At 46.3% G+C, this 16,493-nt stretch overlaps 1 protein-coding gene across 1 annotated transcript in view; it reads left to right on the forward strand.

Moving 5' to 3' along the window:
* The window catches only part of GATA4 (GATA binding protein 4), a 52,719-nt gene extending 43,961 nt beyond the window's left edge, over nucleotides 1-8,758 (forward strand). Inside the window, exons 3-7 of the mRNA XM_081904247.1 lie at nucleotides 1,716-1,882; nucleotides 3,733-3,858; nucleotides 4,673-4,760; nucleotides 6,024-6,175; nucleotides 7,005-8,758. Of these exons, the coding sequence (XP_081760373.1) occupies nucleotides 1,716-1,882; nucleotides 3,733-3,858; nucleotides 4,673-4,760; nucleotides 6,024-6,175; nucleotides 7,005-7,187 (716 nt within the window). The 3' untranslated portion in view covers nucleotides 7,188-8,758. The remainder of the gene's footprint in view (nucleotides 1-1,715; nucleotides 1,883-3,732; nucleotides 3,859-4,672; nucleotides 4,761-6,023; nucleotides 6,176-7,004) is intronic.
* Nucleotides 8,759-16,493: the final 7,735 nt, after the last annotated feature.

Genomic DNA, 16,493 nt, shown 5'->3' on the forward strand with positions numbered 1-16,493 from the left:
CTGGGGGAAGATTCTGCCCACCCCCACCCCCCAAGGAAAGCTCAAAAAAAAAAAAAGCTCAACTGATTTTCACTTTTTTGAAATTTATCTCCTTATGTTGTACCCACATGCACTCATGCATCTATCATCTTATCAGGAGAGCCGTTCCGTACAATGTAGGAACAGGTCTTGTGTGGCACTCAGCCTTTAGAATTTTGTTGTTGTTGTTTAGTCGTTTAGTCGTGTCCAACTCTTCATGACCCCATGGACCAGAGCACGCCAGGCACTCCTGTTTTCCACTGCCTCCCGCAGTTTGGTCAAACTCATGCTGGTAGCTTCGAGAACACTGTCCAACCAACTCCTCCTCTGTCGTCTCCTTCTCCTTGTGCCCTCCATCTTTCCCAACATCAGGGTCTTTTCCAGGGAGTCTTCTCTTCTCATGAGGTGGCCAAAGGATTGGAGCCTCAGCTTCAGGATCTGTTCTTCCAGTGAGCACTCAGGGCTGATTTCCTTCAGAATGGAGAGGTTTGATCTTCTTGCAGTCCATGGGACTCTCAAAAGTCTCCTCCAGCACCATAATTCAAAAGTATCAATTCTTCGGCGATCAGCCTTCTTTATGGTCCAGCTCTCACTTCCATACATCACTACTGGGAAAACCATAGCTTTAACTATACGGACCTTTCAAATATCTTAAGGGCTGTCCCATGGAAGAGGGAACAAGCTTGTTTTCTCCATCTCTGGAGGGTAGGACCCGAACCAAAGGCTTCAAATTACAGTGATACCTTGGTTCTCAAATGCCTTGGTACTCAAACAACTCAGAACCCAAACACTGCAAACCTGGAAGTAAGTGTTCTGGTTTGCAAACTTTTTTCAGAAGCCGAATGTGCTCTGTTTTGAGTGTTACGCTTCTGTTTTCAGTGCCACACTTCGGTTTTGAGTGTTTATGCTGAGGTCTGCCTGTTTTTGCTATTTATTTTGCGTTTTTGTTTTTGCCGCTCTTTCAGTTTTGTTTTTGTGACTGTGTGGTACCCAGTTCAGCTACTGATTGATTGATTGTGTGACTGCAGTACATTTTTTATTGCTTTCATTTTATGGTTCAATGGTCTCGTTAGATACTAAAATTCATGTTAAATGGCTGTTTTAGGGATTGTTTTTAAAAGTCTGGAACGGATTAATGCATTTTGCTTTACAGTCATACCTCGGGTTACAGACGCTGCAGGTTGTGTTTTTTCAGGTTACGGACCTGCCGAAACCCGGAAGTACTGGAATGGGTTACTTCCGGGTTTCGGGGGTCGCACATGCGCAAAAGCGCTAAATTGTGCTTTGCACATGCGCAGAAGCGCCGAATCGCAACCCACGTGTGCGCAGGCGGATTAATCCATTTTGCATTACTTTCTATGGGAAAGTGCGCCTTGGCTTTGGAACGCTTTGGTTATGGAACGGACTTCCGGAGCAGATTACGTTTGAGAACCAAGGTACCATTGTACGAGAAAGATGATTCCGACTTAACATCAGAAAAAGCTTTCTGAGAGTTAAGAGCTGTTTGACAGTGGAACGGTTTACCTCAGGGTGTGGTGGACTCCTTGGAGGTTTTTAAGCAGAGGTTGGATCTGTCAGGGATACTTTCGCTGTATTCCTGCATCGCAGAGGCTTCCTTGCAATGCCACAACTCTATGATTCTGCGAGACCAACTTTTGCTTCCTCTTTCTCTCCCCCTTTCCCTCTCGCTCCTGCAGATTTTTATGACGATTACTCCGAAGGCCGGGAATGCGTCAACTGCGGAGCGATGTCCACCCCTCTGTGGCGGAGAGACGGGACCGGCCATTACCTGTGCAACGCTTGCGGTCTCTACCACAAGATAAACGGCATTAACCGACCGCTGATCAAACCCCAGAGGAGGCTGGTAAGAAAACGCCTGCGGAAACCTAGGATGCCATCTCTGAACTCAGCCCGGAAGCGTGATCTCAGTTGCTGGCGGTGAATTAGAAATTCCTATTCACTAGTTTATGATATTGCATCATTGATTGCTATATTTTTGCATGTTCAGACCCAGAAACCTCCCCCCAAAATAAATTCACTCTTGACTCAAATTTTGGGTTTTGGCAGAATTTAGGCCACAACTTTATAGATTACAGAAAGTGACTGTTTGCATAGGCTCTGGTTCGACTAGCTCCCTGCCATGCAGGTAGCGCTGACCCAGGGTTCCAGCATAGGTCAGCCAAGGGTGAACATCTGGATAAGCGGAAACCCGGGCACAGTCTATCTCCGCCACCCAAATGCCCCCCTGGACTCAGGCACGGGCACAACCCCCTCTCAGGGGTTTGCCAAACCATTGAGTCCCTGGGTTCCTTTAACGGAATACCTTTCACATAGGGGCGGCGAGAGCGTTCTCCCATCCCTATCACCTGAACCTGAGCCTATCCGCAACCTTACAAGTTGTGATGATTTGCTACGCGGCAGGCAAAACCCAAATGGCAACAGCCAATCAGCCAAGTGGGGGAAATTCCTGCCATGCCCCTGTCCCAACAACAGACAACACACGACGGCATAGCAAGGTCAAGCGCAAAGCCCTAAAAGTAGGGAGAGGTGGGCGGGTGTTCTGATGCACGTGCCGAAAGAGGAAGCGCTGGGTCACGTGCATGGGTATAAATAGGTCCCTCGAACCGTTTGTGCTGTGTCCCATTGGCCTGTTTGCACCCAGCTACGAGGGACCTACCAATCAGGTGTTGTGGCTGACCAATCGTACCCACCCACAACACAGGGAGTCGGTTGTCCAGGTCTCACCACAATATGTGCCCTCTTTAAGGGAGGACCTGATTTAATATAAAGGTTCCCAACGTGGACAGTAGCGCCCCCTAGTGGCAGTGGGATTACCTAGGAGGCGCTAAGATGCTTGAATACAGTAAAAAGTAAAGTAAAAAAGACAGTTGCTGGAGATGTAAATGACTATCAAGACTCTGAACATCCCTGGATCAAGTTCATCAGTTTTGTTGAATTAATTAAACTAGTTTTCATTGGATTTTGGAGGAACGTGCAATTGATGGTTGCTGCGTTGTTTTATTGCCTTGTTAGTGGGTCGTGCAAACTGACATTCTGAATAACGCCTTTTGTAAGGGGTTGCAGGAACAGGAATAGGGTGGGCCCTGAAAATACACGTCTCAGATGTCCAAAGTCAGGGTAGAAGGGACCCTAAAGATCATCGAGTCCAACCCCCTGCAATGCATTAATATGCAGCTGTCCCGTAAGTGGATCGAACCTGCAACCTTGGCATTATCAGCACCATGCTCTAACCAACTGAGCTATCTAGGTTGCATCTTCAGCATTCACAAAAGCTGTGTAGCGAAGAAGCCAGAGGCACCTCTGTGGGGAGGGAATTCCACAACTTAGGGGCCGCTGCAGAGAAGGCCCTGTCCTAGGCCACTCTGGCTGAGCTTCTGAGGGTGAAGGAAAGACCAAGGGGCCCCCTCTGCGGATCTTAATACCTGAGGGGATCTGTAGGGAAGGAGCCGGTCTCTCAGATGCTTAGGGCCCGAGTCATTTGGGGCTTTGAACCCAAACCGTGAGCATCTCGAATTGGGCCCAGAAACAAGCCAGCAGCTGTTTTAGAACAGGGGTTGTGTGAGATCTAGAGGTGATCACAGATAGGAACCCGACCTCTGCAGACTTTAGGTATTCTTAAATAAGAATGGTTTGTCCAAGGCCACTGGTGAGTTAACAGCCATTTGTTCTCGCTTCCGACCCTTGTTCCCGCAGTCGGCTTCCCGTCGGATTGGGCTCTCATGCGCCAATTGCCATACCACTACGACCACGCTGTGGCGCCGGAATGCAGAAGGCGAGCCGGTCTGTAACGCCTGCGGTTTATACATGAAGCTCCACGGGGTAAGAGCAACTTTCCAAAGCAGAGCATTTATTTTGCAGTCTCTCTGGAGCATGGGATTTGTAGTGTACGAAAATGGCTTTTCCTGTGCGTTGGGGAACTATTTTATTTTGTTCAGTCCTTCAATTGTTTCCTCACCCTCCTTCCACGAGGTAAGAGCAGCACACCAAAGAAGAACATACATCTTGCAGTCTCTCTGGAACATGGAATATGTAGTGTATATGGCACCATGGAACTACTGCCCGTGCTTGGCTTTCCTCTGTGGTGTGACATGCGTTGTGGAACTATTTGATTTTGTTCGGCCATAAAATGAAAAGAAAACGCTTATTCAGTTAGTGCACAGTTACCGTAATACTGTGGAACTCCCTGCCACAGGATAGCCATCAAGCTAGATGGCTTTGAAAGAGGATTAGACAAAATTCACAGAGGAGAGGGATGTTGATGGCTTCTAGACACGGCGACCATGCTCTGCAATTCACAGTTTGAAGCAGCAATGGTTCTGAATACAGTTGCCTGGAAACCACAGGAGGAGAAAAGGCTCTTGGGTTCGAATCCTGCTTGTGGGTTTCCCATAGGCATCTGGTTGACCCTTGTGGGAAAAGGATGCTGGACTAGATGAGCCCTTGGTCAGATCCTGCAAGCATTTCTTACGTTCAGATGTTCATAGATTGTCTTCCTTGCAGAAGACCTGCTACGAAACAGTTCTGCCTCAGTTCCTGGCTTTGCAGCCCAGTTCCCATTAGCCATGGACCGTTGTAATATTGGGAGGGGTTCCTGGGTTTTTGTGCATGCTCTAAAAGGTTGGTGTCTCCTTAGGTCCCGAGGCCTTTAGCAATGCGGAAGGAAGGAATCCAGACCAGGAAGCGGAAACCGAAGAATTTAAACAAATCCAAGGCGCCAACAGGTGACTGCAGCGTTGCTTGTTTCGCAAAATGTATATACCACTTCACAGCCCAAGTCAGAAATAATGAAACAATTTGTACAGATCACAGAACCATAGAATTTTAGTCCGAGCTACAGTCATACCTCATGTTACGTCCGCTTCATGTTACGTTCTTTCAGGTTACGTCCCGCGGTGACCCGGAAGTACCGGAAAGGGTTACTTCCGGGTTTCGCCGCTCGCACATGCGCAGAAGCAGGAAATGATGTCACGTGGATGTGCAGAAGCGGTGAATCTCAACCCGCGCATGCACAGATGCGCCACTGTGGGTTGTGCTCTTTTCATGTTGTGAACGGGCCTCTGGAATGGATCCTGTTCGCAACCAGAAGTACCACTGTTAAAAAGAATGGCAATTTAAGCTGATGGAATATGCGCAACTTGCCGACTCAACATATAATAATATACTAATAATAATAGTTTATTATTTATACCCCACCCATCTGATGATAATAATAATAATAATAATAATAATAATAATAATAATAATAATACCTTTATTGTCAATGTACAACCTGTGCACAATGAAATTAACAAAGCCACTCTGGGCGGCTTCCAACAAAAGATTAAAAATACATTAAAACACCAGTCATTAAAAACTTCCCTGAACAGGGCTGCCTTCAGATGTCTTCTAAACGTCAACAAGAAGAACATACGTTTAGAAAAGACTGGAAAATGTTTATTGAATGGGGGGGGGGAATTGTGTACACTTGAAAAAGGTTGGCAGCATGGCAGATAAAGTCAACCATGTGAATAAGTTTTGATGGATGTAATAATGGAATACTGAACGGTTTAGTTTATGTAAAATGCGCAGGGATCTATGGCATGCAAAATGAACCATGGAAAGAGAAGAAGGGAAGTCATTGATATTTTAAGGATGTTCAAATGAGTGTTCTAAATTGTAAAACAGAAAATTCGAACCACCAGCCTTCTGGTTAACAACAAAACCCATTGCGACACACAATTAATATTCCATAAATGATCCATAAACAAACATCACAACCTTGCAATTTATGTAATTTCAGCTGATTCCAGAGGACTTGAGCTGCAGTTCTAAAAGCCCAAGGGAGAGCAACCAGATGCCCAGTTTGTTATCTTTGCAAAAAAAAACCCGGAAGGCTCCCCACCCCCCTGGATGAAAAAATTGACCACAACAGAATCTGGCGCAGTCTCAAGACAGACCTAGTTTAACGCATTGTTGTCTTCTCCCTTCTCTTCTGCCATGCCCAGGGACCGCCAGTAGCGACAACCTCCCCTCGTCCGTCAGCTCTGCCCCCTGCACCACCACGACAACCACCACAACTGCCATGGAAAAAATGCACCCCATCAAAATGGAACCAGGGATCTCCTCTCATTACGGGCACCCGGCGCCCATTCCACAGGTGAGAAAGGAAGGAACCGCCGCAGGAGGAACGGGGCAAAAGGGAAAGATTGTGGGGCGATTATAGAATCATAGAACTGTAGAATTAGAAGGGACCCTGCAGGTCATTCTTGCAATGCAGGAATCACACCTAAAGAGTCCCTGATGGATGGCTACCCACAGGGCTGGATTAAACTTTTTTGTGGCCCTCAGCTACTGAAAGTAATGGGGCCCTTTATATGTCCAGCTGTGCTTTGCCAACAACAAATTGCCGCTGTTTTTTGTGTTTAATATATGCTATGTGGTAATTTATGGACCTAATAGGTATCTCAAGCCATTTGCACATGTAGAATGTAGGTAAAGGTAAAGGTGCCCAACCATTAGGTCCAGTCATGGCCGACTCTGGGGTTGCGGTGCTCATCTCGCTTTATTGGCCGAGGAAGCCGGCGTACAGCTTCCGGGTCAGCGTGACAAAGCCACTTCTGGAGAACCAGAGCAGCACACGGAAACGCCGTTTACCACCAGAGTGATACCTATTTATCTACTTGCACTTTGACGTGCTTTCAAACTGCTACGTTGGCAGGAGCTGGGACCAAGCAACGGGAGCTCACCCCATTGCGGGGATTCGAACCGCCGACCTTCCGATCGGCAAGTCCTAGGCGCTGCGGTTCAGACCACAGCATCACCCGTGTCCCTTATGCTAGGGTATAATTCATCTCTATTAAGCATATTATTGTGTATAATTGCGAGTTGCTGCTGTTAATTACTTCCTTCCCCTGCACTTCCATTGATAATCTGCTTTTCTCTCTCTTTCTCCATTCCACCTCCACGTCCCCCCCCAAAAAAAGCAGGCATTCTCAGTCGCTGCCATGTCTGGACATGGACCTGCTCTTCACTCTCCAATGCCGAGCCTCAAACTTTCTCCACAGAGCTACCCGGTATCTATGAGCCAGTCTCCGCAGCCCAGCTCCAAGCAAGACTCCTGGAACAGTCTGGTTCTGGGCGAAAGCCACGGAGACATTATCACGGCATAACTGTCTCTGCGCCACAGCTTCAGGCTCGGGATACGAAGGCGTCTTTCCACCATCAGACGACATCGGGATGCTTTCTTCGTTTCCTTTTGCTTGCTTTCTCCGGCCACTTTCCTGAGGGCTGTAGATCCCGATCCGACGGCTGGGCGCAGGCCGTCCCTTGAAAGCCTCTCCGAGGCACATTCTTTCTCACAAAGGATTCTGAGTACTGTGGTTCGCCCCTCACAGAGTCTAGATTCCCAGCAACCTTTGGCAAACTACCATGCCCAAAATTCTTTGAGAGGAACAAATGTGCTTCGGAGGTGATTGAAGTGTACAGAACCGTTCCAGATCGTGCCGTCGAAAGGTTTCGTTTGGGGGCTTGCTTTGAAAAAAGACTTCGGTGAAGTTGCCGCCACACTTGGAACGAACGAGGTCTTCAGTTGCTTCAGAGCCTCAAATGACAACTGCCTTCAGAGAAGCTGACAGAAACTCCAGTTAAAAGTATGTATACACATGGACAAATCCGGCCCTGCAGTCTTGTTGGCTTTTGCTATTAAATTCCCCACTCTGGCCCGGCAGGAGGAGAGAAGATTCCCTTGCGCTGGCTTTCCCTGAAATACAGAATCCTAGAACCAGAGAATTTTAGAGTTGGGACCCCAAAGCTTCATCTAGTCTAACCCCTTGCAATGCAGGAATGACGATCATTCCCAAGATGATTCCCAGGGCAAGCTTTGGCTGTGTGAATGGGTTCTCCAGACATCTGATGCTCACTGAAATAGCCAAGGTCAGATAACTGCAAGATTATGTGTCTGAGCTGTCAACAGATCTATCCCCTCCGACGGATCTTTCACCTTGCCCAATGTCCCTGGAAAGGCAACCAGGTTTTTCCACACAGCTTCTTGGAAAAGCAAAGCGATGGACATGAATTGTGCAAATGCAGGAGGAGAAGAGAGAACATGTGGACCAAACAATACCCCAATACTTATGAATGATTGGGGGGACGGTCAGCGGCTGGCATCCCCCATGCACAAATCTGGCTCCTCTCAGTGGTGATGTTTGCCCACTCGGTTGCCAGCAGTCGGTTCTTTGAAATGAGGGGTGAGCAGACTCACAGGGGACTAGCTGGGGCGTTATCCCTTCATGTCCCCCATTCGATTGTCAAAATGTCCCCCCCCCAACGCAGAAGAGCACTTGTTGCTGGGCAGGACTCTCGAGATACCGTCGCCGAAGACTGCAACGCCGAATGAATACTTAAGATTTGTTTTGGGTTTTCTCCTTCCCTGAACGGAGGACTTCAATCCCATAATATGCCGGGATGGAAAAGGAGATGGATTGTACAGCAAATGCCACAGATAAACACTAAGTGGGAGACTTCAGGGTCTGGAAAAAGACGCGAGAGCTGGGACAGAATTGTCGGGTTCTGGATAGCATGGCTAGTGACTGTCGTAAGAGGAATCTTGTGCATCCAGCAGTTTTGCAACCGCCTGCACTGTGCCAGTGTTAATTTAATTGCTTTTCTGACGTCTTGATTATGCCTCCTCCTCTTCCTCCTCTCTCCACCCATTGCTATCAATAAATCTTTATTATTATTATTATTTTCAAAGCAGCTGTTCCCACCAGAAATGGATCCGAAAGAGGGATTTCCTACCGCCCTTAGGAACACAGGACCTGAGTCAGACCGCAGCTCCATCTATCTCAGTACTGTTGACACAGACTGGCAGCTGCTCTCCAGGATCTGCAGACTGGGGTCTCGACCAGCCCTATCTGGAGATGCTGGGGATTCATAGAATCATAGAATCTTAAAAGTTGGAAGGGACCCAAGGTTAATCTAGTCCAACCCCCTGCAATGCAGGAATCTCAGCTAAAGCATCCATGACAGATGATCATCCAACCTCTGCTTAAAAATCTCCAAGGAAGGAGAGCCCACAACCTCTGGTGGGAGGCTGTTCCACTGCCAAACAGCTCTGACTGCCAGAAAGATTTTTCCGAATGTTTAGTCGGAATCCCCTTTCTTCTAACTTGAAGCCACTGGCTTGAGCCTATGCAGGAGAAAATAAGCTTGTCCCCTCTTCCGTGTGACAGCTCTTTAAATATCTGAAGGTGGCTCTCATATCTCAGTCTCCTCTTCTCCAGGCTAAACATACCCAGCTCCTTCAACCATTCCTCATAAGGCATAGTTTCCAGACTCTTGATCATCTTGGTCGCTCTCCTCTGCACACGTTCCAGCTTGTCAGCATCCTTCTTAAATTGTGGAGCCCAGAACTGGACGCAGTATTCCAGATGTGGTCTGACCAAGGCAAAATAGAGTGGTCCTATGACTTCCCTTGATCTGGACACTAGACTTGGAACCTTGATTGAACCTTGGCCCTTCTGCATGCAAGGCAAATGCTCTCTCCTTGCGCTAGGGCCTCCCCAAATTAAATTCTCTTTCATTCTCACACAAAATGCTCTTGCTTTTTTTGCAAGGAAGAGGTGAAACATAGGTCACAGGTGGCGCAGTCCTTAAACAGCAGCTCGCTTGATTGGTGATCAGCTTTGTTTGGGCACAACAATTACCATCATTTAACCAATGCTAATCCTGGCATGTTTAAAAACAATATTGCAAAGCTGCTGTTTAACGCTGGCATTCCCACTCCTGCAAACATCAAGGAGCTATAAAGCGCTTGAGCCGATTTAAACAAAAGCAAGCCCAGCCTTGCCTATCTGAAAGCAAACAGAATGGCTTTATTAAGCTTAATCCTCAAAGCTTTTCGGTGCATTTTACACTTGACCTCCTTCGATTTGGCCCTCCTTTGCAAATCTTACAGGCTCCAGACTATAATCAATTGATGGAGAAGATGGTTCAGCTTTAGATTCAGTCATAGAGGGCGCATTTTGCATACAGAAGAAGCCAGATTTGATCCCCAGCATGGCTAGTTAACTGAATCAGATGGCAGGGGATAGAGAAGATATGAAAGTCCCTGGATCAACGTCTTTGGACTACAACTCTCATCAGCCACTGGAGGGCACCACCTTGGCAAACGCTGCCCTAGAGAGCTGCTGCCCATCAGACAGTACTAATCTAGATGGACACAAACACCTTTCCAGTTGTAGTCTTCAGTTCTGCCTTGAAGAGAACTTTTGTCTGGCTCCATGGTTTGGACATTTAACTGAGGCCACAAATTTTGTGTGAATCGCCCAGCCGAACCCTCGCTGGCGTTCTTCCTCAGTGGCACTTCCGTCATTCTGAAGGCAGCATTTGGTTAGCAAGGCACAAGTTGGATCTGTTTGTGCCCGGCGCTGAAACGACAACGTGGTGGCAAAGGGCTTTTCTGCAGGAACATTTTTAGAAGGCAGACCTATCCTTTTTGCCTAAGGTCCATGCATTTCATGAAGGGCCCACTTACATTTTCTCCAATACTTCAGGCGCTAGGGAGTCCCAAGACCTGATCCCCTTCTGCCACCAAATGAACATGAATTAAAACACATCGCAGGTTTTGTAAAATCTCTGCCAAACCCTGCGTGCCAGTTTCATGCAGCTCATTCCCCTTCCCTGAAAGAAACAGTCGTTTTTCTGCCATGTTTGTGTGTATGGTAGAGATTTGTGAGGGGCATTAAGCTTAATCGTTTACGTTGCTGAGGGCTGTTGTTCCTTCACTGTAACGTGAAAAAATAGCCCTTGCAGCCTCTGTGGCTGTCACACTTGCAAGGAAGAACTCATGGTGTAACTTCTTCCCCACTAAACATTCCAGGAACTGTAGCAGCTGGGGAGGCTGCAAATTATTTACATGTGCAAGCACCTTGTAACAAAAATGGGAAGACCAACCTTCAAACCTCTACACCTCAACCCAAATGTCCAGCAGAACATTGGCTGTCATTTTTGGAATGGAATTGAGACTTATAAACCTGTCAGTATGTTGTCTTTTGGTTAAAAGAAAAAAATAAAATATAGATACAGTAAAATAAAAGGAGAATTCCCTGGATGCCTAGCTCCAGGTTTGGGGTGAGTACTCTTTGGTGAGAGAGCCCCAGCAGAAATTTAAAATCACAAAAGTATGCAGAAATGTCAAGCATGGAAACAGAGCCTTTAAAATATCTGCTTCTAAGTTGCTTCCAAAGTCTCCCAATTCCCTTAGCATAGAAAGAGACCATACATTTGGCAAGTCAAAAAATGGTTTACTTACAAACTCTTCAAAGGTCAGATTCATGTGCTTTTCCACACATCAGTCAGAAAACACGGGCAGTCAAACTTAAGATTAGTTCCAAAGTGGTGAAGGTTCCTAAATTAATTGTATAGAAACACGATGATGGCTTGCTTAAGCCATGCGGTCTCCTTACCGGAAGGGTTCACATGATACAAGTGTGGTGGAAAGTGGGAGAACCAAGAGTTTGATAGCCCTTCCTTTGAATGTGAGCAGAGGTGACCTTGTCAAACCTTGCAGGACAGCATATACTGTGGTCTTAATCCTTCCATGCATTAATTCGAGTTGAGCACGCTGATTACAAAACCCAGGGGACACTGCCAGGGTTTGGCTGCATTTTCATTATTAAAAATAATGTTTTGGATCATTCAGATGCTTCTCTAAGGGAGCCTCCTTTTGTAACATATACGGAGCATGCCGAGATCTACAGAGACGGAACTGGCACGCGTGTTTCATCCCACAGGGCTGGTTTTTTCTTTCTTTTTTAATATAGTACGTTACTCAAAACGTGTGCCCTAAAATTCAGCTGCGCTGAAAATTTATCCTGTGTTCCAGCTCCAGACATTTCCGGAGGCTTATTATGGGGTGCAGGATTTGTCCTTGCTCTGACAGCTGGTCTGGGGAGAGGGGTGGCTCCTCCTCCTGGAGAGGAGACAAAAGACAGGCAGGGACCTGATCCATCGCCGGGGGAGATGCCATCCCTCAGTTTACAGGAGGAAAGAGATTGCTTTCTGAAATTATGAAAGGGAAAATTATCATGGCTTTTTGCTATGTATACCTTACTCTCGGGATGTGGGTGGCGCTGTGGGTTAAACCACAGGGCCTAGGACTTGCCGATCAGAAGGTCGGTGGTTCTAATCCCCGCGACGGGGTGAGCTCACATTGCTCAGTCTCTGCTCCTGCCAACCTAGCAGTTCGAAAGCACGTAAAAGTGCAAGTAGATAAATAGGTACCACTCCAGCGGGAAGGTAAACAGTGTTTCTGTGCGCTGCTCTGGTTCTCCAGAAGCGGCTTAGTCATGCTGGCCACATGACCCGGAAGCTGTACGCCGGCTCCCTCGGCCAGTAGAGCGAGATGAGCACCGCAACCCCAGAGTCGGTCACGACTGGACCTAATGGTCAGGGGTCCCTTTACCTTTTTTTACCTTACTCTCAGGGTGACTGAGGTGTTTGTGGGCAGTTTCTTCCCTTCTGCAAAAGAATGTGTTGCTCTCTTCAGCCTTGCTGTTTGCCTGCGTTTCCCCAAACCTCACGATATTCTCAACTTGGCTTTCCCATTTGCACGAGAAGGTCAGGTACTCTCTATTCTCCAACTGCTCTTTTTGGGGGGTTTTACATGAAATTTTATTAACTTTTTAAAAAATCCATGTGGATCTTTTTTTCAAAAAAAAAAAAGTATAAAGGGGGAAACTTCCCTCAAAAACAAAATCAGCAGGCATCCTTATCTCCAGCAACTTGGTAGCTGGCTTCTCCAGTTTTCTATGCTTCAATTAATGCCCAGGGGTAGATGTCATAAGTAAGATATTGCAGGGGTTTGGACTAGATGACCCTTCAGGTCCCTTCCAACTCTACAATTCTATGAATCTGTGACTCTTCCCCTGGGGCTTTTCTTAAAGATAAATAAATCAGGTAACCAGGTAGGCTGCAGAGCACTGGAGAAATGTCGAATGTGACCCTCCCCGTTGTTTCCATCACTCTGTGCCAAGAAACACTTCACCTGTTGAATTTCCATGTATTTTGTTTTACAAAAGCAAGTGACAGCCAAATTTTGATGTGTTCTAGGTTGACCCATGCTGGAGCTTAGCTAAGGATGCAAACCTGTGCCTTTACCACGCCAGGCTGCAGCAGGGAGGTCGTATTACGCAAGACTTCCACCATGCTGTAAATAAATAAGTTAACAGACACCCCCCCCTGCAGTTAGAAAACTAGCTTATCAGGGAGAGGGCTGGAGGGGAATGTTTCTCCCTGGCTTGCTAGTTTTCTACGTGCAGGGAGTTTGGAGCATTTGAATATGTGAGAACCACCTGCAGGTGGAAGTGCTGGAGTCCAGAAACAGGTTGACCACCTCCAAGTCGAACTACTTTGAACTACAAGTTGAACTTCTTTGAACGTAGTTCGCCCTAGTTGGCAGCCCTAGGGGAACTGACCAGCATCTTTGGGCCTATAAACTGGCTGGTAACTTTAAGTGACATTCATACCATTTCTTTAATAATAATAATAAAAACAATCCATGTATTTTTACGTGATAAGAGTCTGTGGAAAGGTGCTGTTCCAGGAACATGCTTGCTTGAATGGTTGATGGCGAGGCAGGAGCCCGAACAAGTTTAAGATTATTTAAAGTTATAATATATACGTGTGAATATCTCTCTCTATATTATGATGCAATATGACTACCAATCTGCATACTGACTTCACCTGTTAGAATGAACGGAAATAAATGGACAGGCATTCATTTCCAAATCGAGAAAGTCTTCCTTCTTCGTCCTTTCGCGTCTCAAAATCTCTTCGTTGCAGCAATGAGGGTGCCAAAAATCCAGAGTTCTGTGCATGCACACACACACTAGAAAGCAACATTAGAAAGCAACAAAACTTGCTAGTACGTACTGCAACTGCAAGCACATTTGCAATGCGAAGCAGGATCTGATATGGTTTCAAACATTTTGCAGGTTGAAAACTCAAATTTTGCACCAAGAGAAACTGAAATCTGGGTGAGTTACAGAAGTTCAGCATAGGTACATCATTTATGTTGTTTTCCATGATTCATATCATCATCATCATCTTTATTTTGTATACCGCCTTTCTATCTTACAATACTCAAGGCGGTTTACAAGCTGAAGAAGCAAAAAATGTACGTCTTATAACAATCTAATGCAATACAGAAATGTGATAATGAAACATAACTTTGAAGTAAGCAACCTCCATCAAAAAAGTAACATTCGACAATCATTAGAATAGTATAAAATAATAATATCAACATATAAAAGTTAAACAGAAATCCACTCAACAGTTACAATAATATCTAAACTATAATCAATATAAGAATGGCAAGCCACAGTACATAATACAATACACATTGAGAAGCAGAGAGTGGGGCGAGGCAGGTGGAAAGAGGCCTTGCCTGATGGAGTCTCTCCCCTCACACCACACCACACTATGTAATAATAATAATAATAATAATAATAATAATAATAATAATAATAATTTATTTATACCCTGCCCATCAGGCTGGGCTTCCCCAGCCACTCTGGGCGGCTTGCAACAAAATATTTAAATACAGTAATGCATCAAACATTAAAATCTTCCCTAAACAGGGCTGCCTTCAGATGTCTTCTAAAAGTCTGGTAGTTGTTGTTCTCTTTAACATCTGTATGGTTTCCCAATCCCCCATTTTATCCTCGTAATAAACCCAGTGAGGTTAGGCTGAGCAACAGCGATTGGCCTAAGATCACCCAGTGAGCTTCATGGCTGAGTGAGGATCTGAACCCGTATCTCCCAGGTCTTAACTACTACGCCACATTCACTCTCATCATACAATTCATTCTGGCTATTTTGCACGATCTCATTCATGAAAAGTGGTGGGATTAGATCAGGGGCCGGATTCCCTCCTGGAAACTAACCAGGGGGCCACCGGACAGTGGTGGGCGGGGCCTAGCTGCAAAAGTGGGCGGGGCAACATCTTCGACTTGACTTTGTACAATAGGCAACATTCCAGCTGGTCACAACAGAATTTGAGGAGGGAATGGCCAAGCGCAATGAGGGCTGCGGCTTGGGAAGGGTGTATAGCTAGGGGAGCGTCCTGAGGGCCAGATAGGAGGGAGACAGGGGCCACATTTGGCCACCAGGTCTGAGGTTCCCCCATTCCTGTTTTAGAAATGAACCAGTTGAAGGAATTCAGAAGGTGAGCCTGTGGAGAGCAGGTGAGCCGTAGGGGACATGAATCGAAGATTCTCCAAGGGACAAAGTTTTATGGTCTGGGCAAAGCTTGCAGAACAGGAGGAAGTAAAGGAGAGGAAGGCAGGCAAAAGGGGTGGGCAGTTTTGGTTGTTTTGCACTCTGCACATGTTCAGGAAACCCTCTCTCATCACATTCCCTTAAAAGTTCTTTTCCTTAAAAAAATAAAAGTAATTTGCACATGCTCAGAATCCCTTGGGTATTTTTAAAAGCACCTTTCTCCCACACGGGGCAGGGGGAATGCTCTGTGCATGCTCAGAGGCACAAAGTCCAAAGTTCCAGTTACAGATAGGTAGCCGTGTTGGTCTGCCATAGTCAAAACAAAACAAAAAAAAATCCTTCCAGTAGCACCTTAAAGAACAACTAAGTTAGTTCTTGGTATGAGCTTTCGTGTGCTCTGAAGTATCTGAAGAAGTGTGCATGCACACGAAAGCTCATACCAAGAACTAACTTAGTTGGTCTTTAAGGTGCTACTGGAAGGAATTTTTTTTTGTTTTGAAAGTCCAAAGTGTTGTTGTTTAGTGGTTTAATCATGTGCGACTCTTCGTGACCCCCTGGACCAGAGCATGCCAGGCACTCCTGCTTTCCACTGCCTCCTCCAGTTTGGTCAGACTCATGTTTGTAGCTTCGAGAACGCTGTCCCACCATCTCGTCCTCTGTCGTCCCCTTCTCCTTGTGCCCTCCATCTTTCCCAACATCAGGGTCTTTTCCAGGGAGTCTTCTCTTCTCATGAGGTGGCCAAAGTCTTGGAGCCTCAGCTTCAGGATCTGTCCTTCCAGTGAGCACTCAGGGCTGATTTCCTTCAGAATGGAGAGGTTTGATCTTCTTGCAGGCCATGGGACTCTCAAGAGTCTCCTCCAGCACCAGAATTCAAAAGCATCCATTCTTTGGCGATCAGCCTTCTTTATGGTCCAGCTCTCACTTCCATACATCACTACTGGGAAAACCATAGCTTTTACTATACGGATCTTTGTTGGCAAAGTAAGTGCTAAAGTGGTTTTTTTTAAAAAAAAAAAAAAAAACCAAGAGGACAGCAACCCTGAAGGAACTTGTCCTGACCTCTAGGTGGTATTTTGGGAGAAACATCACCATGAACAGCTGCTAGGAGAGAACGGAGCCCAAAAGAGGTGGGGCGGGGAGGGCAGGGCGCTCTGACATCGATTGCTCCGGAGACACGCAGTTCGGCGCTCTGCTGA

Source organism: Podarcis melisellensis, assembly GCF_964234715.1.
Source record: "Podarcis melisellensis genome assembly, chromosome: 3".
Lineage (NCBI taxonomy): Eukaryota > Metazoa > Chordata > Lepidosauria > Squamata > Lacertidae > Podarcis > Podarcis melisellensis.